Below are 8,763 nucleotides of genomic sequence, written 5' to 3' on the forward strand. Positions count from 1 at the left end.
CCCACCACCATGCCCAGCTAATTGTTTGTGTTTTTAGTAAAGACGGGGTTTCGCCATGTTGGCCAGGCTGGTCTCAAACTCCTGACCTCAGGCGATCCGCCTGCCCGGGCCTCCCAAACTGCTGGGATTACAGGCGTGCGCCACCGTGCCTGGCCAAATATCATGTTTTAACAGCCCAGCTTTAACTATGCTCAATTCATGGGCAATTTTGTAAACCCACCCAATCAATCATACTTGCACACTGGGCTGTTTTGAAGATACTTTCAGATAATCATATTTCATTCATGATTATTTTATTATGAAAATCTAAAGCATCATGACTTTTAGAAACATAACAGCAATGCCATTACCACACTAAAATTAGAGAATACCTTAATACGGTCAGTGTCAACTTTTCTGATTGCCTCATGTAAATTTGGTTCATATATTTCTCCAGCCTTTTAAAAATGTATAGCTTCTCTTCTCTCTCTCTCTTTGAATTGTTGCTGAAGAAATGGAGTTGTTTATCTAGAAGTTCCCATATTCTGGATCTTGTTGGTTGCATCCCTGTGGTGTCATTCACCATGGGATTTGTTAGTTGGACTCCAGAAAATAACAATAACACCAGTTATTAACACCTATTGACTACTTACTATATGCCAACCTGTGCATGAAGTGCTTCATTTGTAATAAAATGTTTAATTCTTCAAATCCCTAGTTTGTATGTGGTAAGTACAAGCCTGAAATATTTCATGTGATTTTTAGAATTTTGTAAATTTTATTTATTATGTATTTTTAGAGATGGGGTCTTGCCCTGTTGCCTGGGCTGGGGTGAGCGCAGTGGCACAATCCTAGCCCATTGAAGCCTTGAACTCCCGGGCTCAAGCACTCCTCTCACATCAGCCTCCAGAGTAGCTGGGACAGGAGCGCCACCATGAGCTAATTAATTAATTAATTTATTTATTTTTGAGAGCTAATTTTTTTTTTTTTTTAAATTTTTAGTAGAGATGGGGTTTCTCCATGTTGATCAGGTTGGTCTCAAACTCCCAACCTCAGGTGATCCACCCACCTCAGCCTCCCAAAGTGCTGGGATTACAGGCATGAGCAACCACATCGGGCCAACTAATTTATTTTTATGTTGTGGAGACGGAGTCTTGCTTTGTTGCCCAGGCAGCTGTTGAACTCCTGGCTTCAAGCAATCCTCCCCCATTGGCCTCCGAAGTGCTAAGATCACAGGCACGAGCCTCTGTGACCCACTAATTTTGTAAATTTTAAACAGTGTGATATTAAATATTAATGAAATCATACTTTATGTATGTAATCTGAAATAATTCAAATAACTCAAATAATTTTTTAAGAATCGCATGATTTAAAATCATGCAGGTGGATTGGTAACCCTATTTACAGTAATGTCAATAATTACTCTTTTTTTTAGCTGATAAAAATAAATATTTACTCTTATTTTTTAGAATTAATTTTAATTCTGCTATTTTAACATTACATACTAATTTTTTGAATACATACTTTTAATAAAATGCAACTATCATTTTATTAAAAGCTTTCCACAATACTTCATGAGGAAGAAGCCTGAGTTGCACAGCATTTGTAGATTTCTGCACGATTCTGATCATTATGCCATTCAGTATAACCCTTATATTACACACACACACATACACATACACACAAAAGCACACAACCCCAAAATACTGGGTTCTTGCCTCATGAATCATTGAAATTTATATGCAATTTCTTTGAAACCCTATTGCTATAAATTTCTTAGCACATTTGTGCATTTTAATGTGACTATTTTTCATACTAAAATTTTTATTTTATATATTTGGGATCATAATTAGTTACCTTTTCTTTTCCTTTTTAAAAATAGACTTTATTTTGAAGCAGTTGTAGATTCACAGAAAAACTAAGCAGAAGGTACAGAGATACCCCAGAGGTCCCCAACACCCTGGCCATGGACCGGTACCAGTTAGTGGCCTGTTAGAAACAGCCACACAGTGGGTGAGCCAGCATTACCAACCGAGCCCTGCCTTCTGTCAGATCAGTGGTGGCATTAGATTCTCATAGGAGCGCGAACCCTACTGTTAACTGTGCATGCAAGAGACCCAAGTTGCATGTTTCTTTTGAGACTCTAACTAATGCATGTTGATCTGAGGTGGAACAGTTTCACAGTTTCATCCCCAAATCATACCCACATTCCATCCTGCTATCTGTGGAAAAATTGTCTTCCATAAAACTGGTCTCTGGTGCCAAAAAAGGCTAGGGACTGCTGCCAGATACACTCTGCTCCCACACATGCATAGCCTCCCCCATTAGCAATGTTTCCCACCAGAGTGGTACATTTGCTATAATTTATGAACTTACATAGGCACATCATTATCACCCAAAGTCCACAGTTTACATTAAGTCTCACTCTTGGTGTTGTACATTCTGTGGATTTGGGCAAATGCATAATGACATTTTTCATCATTGTGGTATCAAATAGAGTAGATTCATTGCCCTAAAAATCCTTTGTCTTCTGTGATGGACATTTTCATGATCATCACTGGTTCCGACTCCCTGTGCTTACTGATTCCCAGTCAGCATTTTAAATCATTTTCCCCTTGAACTTTCTTCACCTCCTCCCCAAAATAAACATGCATTAACATCTGTCGCATATGAAATACCTTGAATAAACACTTATGGGCTGTAAGGAGGGAATATATCCCTTCCTAGAGAGTTGAAAACCAAAGTCAAATACTACAATTTCTCATCCTAAGAGTTCTGTTAGTAATCGATCTCAGTCTCTCTCATTCTGGAGAAAAAAATATCCTCCAATGATCATATGAAAAGAAATTCACCCATAGCTCTACATTTGAATCTCCTAAATCATTAAGGGGCTGAGAAAAAAAAAAGTACTTTTCATATAATGTGATCCATTATTTTAAATAAATTAATTATTAATATAACTACAATGTTTTCTTGTGTATTTATATACTATGTGTAAGGCATTAACTATATATCAAGATTATTCAAATTCCATCAATAACTCTGTGAGGAAATTATTATTATTCCTACATTGTGGATGAGAAAAATAAGGCCAGAAATGTTAGATACTTTACCCATTTATAAAGTTTAAAATACTAGCTTCAAAGTACTGAGTCCTGGATTTGGATTTAGGGTTCTTTGCACCAAACTATACTGTATCAATTACTGCATTAATGTTTTGTTTTTTTTCTCCAATTAAAATTTAAACTCACTGATGCAGGTAGCACGGTTAGAAATATCTTCACAGATTTCATAGCTGTTTAGAGCCATGAGATCACTGCTGACCCATTTCCTCTGTAAGAGCTTCTACCAGGAGACAGCCAACCCAGTGGGGGACACAGCACCCACAGCTGCTGCTACATTGTCTCAACTGTGTTGTTCCTCCTAGGGTTCCTCTCATAAGCTAGTGCTTTCCTTAGCCAGAAGGGGTGAGGGGAAAGGGCTGAGGATTTCTGAAGATATTGGCATTGTTTTTTATCGGCATGTTTACTAGAAACATCCTGCAGCCATATCTACTATACTGTCTCCTTCATGCCAGGGTGGCACAGGGAAAGCTACATGATTATCTAGCAAAGCTTCATTCAGGAGGTGAGGCAGATATACTAGGGCTCCTAGATATGTCTGCGGCTTCTACTCCCATCCCTTTTCCCATTGTCATTAACCCTATGTGAGGAATAAGTACTTGTTCCTTTTCAGATACCCACATTATTGTCTTATTCTAATGTTTTTCTGACTTCCATTTCTTTTCCTGCTTAAGGAATTTTTATTCCCTCAAGATGAGGAGGGCAGAGGAAGGGTTCTACTGTCATCATTCTTCACAATTTAAAGTTTTGAGAATCAATTTTCACTATTGATATTTTTGAGAGTCAAAGTTCCTTTATCCTAACCTATTTCTCTGTCATACTTTCAAAAGTCATAATGAAATTAGTACAGACTTATTTTTTGATTTTAAAATTTTTGCTGTAACAATTCTGAGCCAAAGGCAGAGGATATCTATTAACTTCATTGTTGCCTTAATTGAGGGGTGGGTGGCAGTGCCAAGGGTGGGAACACAAGGAAGAAAGAAATATGAATGTCAGCTAAGAAATCAACATATTATCAGGCTATAATGTACTTGGTTGCTTCTGTGTTACTGGACATGACAAATGATCTGGGAAATGAGGTTAAATTGACTTGAAACCTAAGAGCCTCCCAATTCTTAGACATAGTTTCAGTCAGCCCTGGATGAAAAATGGAAAAATTTGACATAGGTCTCATAAAGGGAATTTGTTGCTTCCATGGAGATTATAGATGGAGGTTACTGAGGAATTAGGTAGCTGGGTGGCTTACCCCAGGCATCTCTTAGTAGGTAACACTTGAGAAAAGAAAAAATCAGGAAGTCAGGGAAAGAATTCAAAGGCATTTGTGAGCTCTGAGCAGATATAGCAATTTAAGTCCCACAGAAGAGGTGAGAGGAGAAACATTTGGAGGAAAAAAGGGATATGATAAATCGGGTCAGAAAATAGTGCTAGGTCATGTAACAAGTCCATTCTTCTGCTCCTGTAGATGGCGATGCACCTGCAACAGAACAGACATGAGATTGGTGGGTGCTAGGCCGCTCCTATGTCATCATCATGCCACTTCCCAATTCTCCTACAACTTTCAACCATTCATGTCCACAGCCTCCTCCCACTTTCCTGCCTCTCATACTGAGGCTTCAGCTCTAACAAATCTCAATGCTTACCTTCCCTTCCAGCATGGGATTCACAAGGGCCCTTGGTGTCTGGAAGCACCAACTGAACGCAGGCCTCGGATGATCAAGACGGTCCCCACCACAATGCCCACGAGGCCCACGGACAACCCCAGGGCGCAGACCACAGTCTCTGTGAGCTCTGACATGGGCGCTGGAATCTCCGGCTCTGCGGAAGTGAAGTTGTTGAGGTAAGAAAGCAGAGTGTGCTCATGCGTGTGTGTGTGTGGGATGGGATGGGTGGAGGGTTGGCTCTGCAAAGACTCAAGGCCCCCGGCTTAGGGAGGAGAGTGAAGTCTATCATTAGAAACCCGTGAAGTGGCAGGCATGCTCCCACCCTGTGGAGTGTACTTTCATTTTTAATACAACTCTGCTTTTGTTGCTTATTATTTAAAAAAAAAAAGATAAAAGAAACTAATGAAGTGTGGAAAACAAGTTTTGGGATATAAGAGTAAAAGGCAGGAAGTTCTGAACTTGACAGATAAGAAAGCATCAAAAAACGGTGGAACTCATCCTTACCCCAGTGTTTCAGAAGAGGCTCGTCCAGGCCCCAGTGCTCCACCCTGCAGTCATAAATCTCATCAGCAGAAGGGAGGAAGGTGAGGTAACTGATCTTGAAGAAGGAATGATCACTCTTGGAGAGGAAGCTGGTCTCAGAAACACCTTCTGTGACTGAGTGCCCATTGCTCAACCATGTGATGTTGACCACAGGAGGAAAGATGTTGTCCACAAGACAGATGAGGGTGTTGGGGTGACCCAGTGTCACGGGAGACTTGGAAAACACTGTGACCTCGGGAACCTCTGTGGTGAGGAAACAGCCCTGATGTGAAGTGTGAATAGCTCTGCCCTGAGCTTCTGCATTACATCCTGGAAGAGCCCTCCTACCAGCATTTCACCACCTGATAGTCAAAGAGGCCTTATTTACCTTCTGCTTGGGAGCAACGACACTTTGCTTCTGCTTTATTCCTGTGCCCTTCTCTCTGTGGGCATGTTTAATAAAGTAGGAGGTTGATGAGACCTCTCCTAGAAGGATTTAATGAATGCATAAAGGAAAGACCCTTGTATTCCATGGGAATATGTGATTTTAGAGATGGGAGATGATAAAATTTCACCAATTGCCATAAGAAGATCTGGGGACCTCTTGGAAAGAAAATAATGAAACTTGGTATGAAGGGATAGATTGAGTAAAGAGAGGCAGAATGGTGAACACATACCATTGGTAGCAGCGGTAGAGTTGGAGCGTTTAATCATCACGTTCAAGGTCTGTTTTCCCACAGCGATGTTTCTCAGTGCACCCTGAGGGTCAAAACCTGCAAATCTGCTGAACAGAGGCAACCGCCAGACAGTCTCCTTCCTCTCCAGGTCAACATAGAACTGCTCATCTCCATCAAATTCATGGGTGTACTGGCCAGAGGAACCATAAAACTGGTAGAAGTTTACACCGTAAGAGGCAACGTGGTCAGCTGATGAGTGAAGATGACAAGCAGGAAGGCGGAGAACAGGGGAAGAAAGAACCTTACTACACAAAATGATGGAAGAAACTGACATTCAAATATTACGGGTTTCGTCTTTGGCACACTCTGGACATTTCCAGCCCCTGCTTCCTCCTCTCTTCATGTTGGTAGTTGTCCAGTTAAAAGTGCACTTTCTTTCCCACTCTAGTGTGTGCTACACAAGGGCAGAATATCGCATGTCCAATTTTTACTATTTCCTGAGTGCCTGGCACATCATGAACTTGTGATTAAATAACGTAAATGAACAAGAGAAGGAATGAATGAGTTATCATAGTATTTAGCTTTCTTAGTGATAGATTGGTTTTACTTCCCTCTGCTTCCTAAGAGTTATCTTTCACTTAGTTCTTTCATGAGTTAATAACAAATTGAGTATACTTCCTTTCCTCTCAGGACTGGCTCAGAACATGACACTCTACACAGAGATCTTTCTTTTTTTAAAAAAAGGAAAAACATGCAGGATCTTATTAATTCAAAATAATTTCTGCTAACAATTGTAGGGTATAAGAGTATAACAAGAATGGTAATAACATTACAAAATATATAATAAATAAGCAATGCTTCCTTCTAAGGTCTCTGTTTTGTTAATAGTAATGATCCTTGGAGGAGAGCAACTGATTTCTTCTGAAATGAAAAGTGGAAGCTCTACTAGGTTTTGGATTTCTGTCATTCCTCCCACCTTTTTTTTCCTCTGAAGGAGGTTACTAAATGTCTGCAGTGTTCTGACTCAACATTTATATTCACTTGAGGACTCAGGTAAATTAAACTCTTTTTCCTCTAATGGGCAGTGAGCTTGTCTGAGGATGCCAGAGCAGAACAGCAGCCATGTAGTACGACTCCAGCTAAATGAGCCGAACTGGACATTCTTGTCAAGACATGTGTAAGCCTTTTACCATCGTATCTTTCCTTCCTTCCCCATTTTCTGAGCATCCACAAGTGTCAGACATAGCAGGGGATGTGTAAAACACCAGTCAGGCATGGGCTACCATTAAGGAATAAACTGAACAGTGGAAGAGTCAGGTAGGTAAGGGGGCAGATACAATGTACTGTAGTAAGTTCTGTGAGGAGGATATCGACAGCCTTACAGTCCAACATCCTTCACAAGTATCTGCCAAGCAAACCAAACTACATTATCCTTTCATGTTCCCTGGTCTTTGTAGTGGTCTGTTGTTTTTCTCCCTGAAATGAAATTATCTTTTAGGACTTCCTGGAGAAATCCTAAAATCCATCCTTGAGGTTTCTGCTTAAGTTATCAACTTTGTAGCTAAGGCCTCTCATCAACATGTTTTTGACCATGTGTATGACCTCCAACTCCTCCATCTCAACATCTGGCCATCCAAGTTCGTCTGTTCCTCTTCCAGCTCACCTTCTTCCCTATCCAGTATGACCACCCTGGATGGTCTTAACAGGCCACCAACAAAGCTTCCTTATTCTTGCAATAAACCTTGACTCTTCGTTCAAACATAAATATATATGAAATATATGCAATCCTTCTTTTCTTCTGGTACTTGTCTTGGGTGCTGAGTTTTGCTGGAGGATGTCACCCTGCTGGCCCAGCTGAAACCAAGTTACTTGTATAGTTTCAGCCTCTGCTGAGTCCACTGCCCTGCTCAGCAATCGCCTTCTGCTTTCCTGCATGCCATACTGTTTCCATCACTAGTCTGATCACCCTCTGCAGGAAAGACAGCATGACTTTTCATCTTTGAATCCTTAAAACTTAGCTCACTGTGTGCTCAAACATGTGATTGAATGACAGTTGCTATATTTGAGGACCACATAGATTTTGGGGAAGATGGACAGGCACACAGGTAGCAGAACCATATGAAGGCCAGGATCAGCCATGACCAGCGCTGCGTTCTAACTTATGAGCTCCAAGCACTCTTGCTTGTGTGGGCCCCTTCCTCCATAAAAATACGGAAAACATATTTTATGACTGATTTCGTATAAAGACAATACAATTTAGGCTGAATTAACAGTTAAAACATTTTCTTAGGCTCTAAAATTTCATTTTTTTCTAACTTTTAAAGGAGTTAAAACATTCTCATGTAGCTTTATAGTATGGAGGCTCCCCTGCACTGCCGCACTGTGCCTAACGGATGAGCCGAGTCTAACCAGGGCACTCTGGTGTGAGGTTGAAGAAATGAAATTTGGAACAAAGAAGCCAAGAGTTGTGGAGAAGCAGGTATTTAGAATGGTAGCAGCCACAGTTAATAAGGTTGTGGAAGTTTAGAGTAGCTTCCAGTTCACTTCCCCTTTAACTATCTGACTTTTCAACTTTTGTTTTACAAACCCACTGTCCACATCTATAAAGGAGCAGAGAGTCAGAGATGGATCCTGAAAGGGAAGAGGGAGAAAGGAATGTATGAAGAGAGGTGGAAAGAGATAAATGACAAAGGCAGAGGGGACTAAGAGACCAAATAATATCTGTGCTTCCTTCCTTCCTTTTTCTTTCTCCCTCCTTTCTTTTTCACCCTTTCTTCCTTCCTTCCTTCCTTCCTTCCTTCC

General features: G+C 40.6%; 1 protein-coding gene across 6 annotated transcripts in view; it reads right to left on the reverse strand.

Annotated features, from left to right (window-relative positions):
- Positions 1–3,937: 3,937 nt before the first annotated feature.
- LOC105501360 (HLA class II histocompatibility antigen, DQ alpha 2 chain) overlaps positions 3,938–8,763 on the reverse strand; it is a 6,264-nt gene continuing 1,438 nt past the window's right edge. For 2 of the 6 annotated variants that reach the window (XM_011927251.1, XM_011927252.1), the window contains exons 2-3: positions 5,962–6,210; positions 4,343–5,548 (exon numbers count right to left, since the gene is read on the reverse strand). In XM_011927251.1, the coding sequence (XP_011782641.1) occupies positions 4,815–5,548; positions 5,962–6,210 (983 nt within the window). In that variant the 3' untranslated portion in view covers positions 4,343–4,814. Of the gene's footprint in view, positions 5,549–5,961; positions 6,211–8,763 lie in introns of all 6 variants that reach the window. The other 4 variants (XM_011927254.1, XM_011927253.1, XM_011927255.1 and 1 more) reach the window with 4 other exon arrangements.

This window comes from Colobus angolensis, unplaced genomic scaffold (assembly GCF_000951035.1).
Source record: "Colobus angolensis palliatus isolate OR3802 unplaced genomic scaffold, Cang.pa_1.0 Scaffold700, whole genome shotgun sequence".
In the NCBI taxonomy this organism is placed as follows: domain Eukaryota; kingdom Metazoa; phylum Chordata; class Mammalia; order Primates; family Cercopithecidae; genus Colobus; species Colobus angolensis.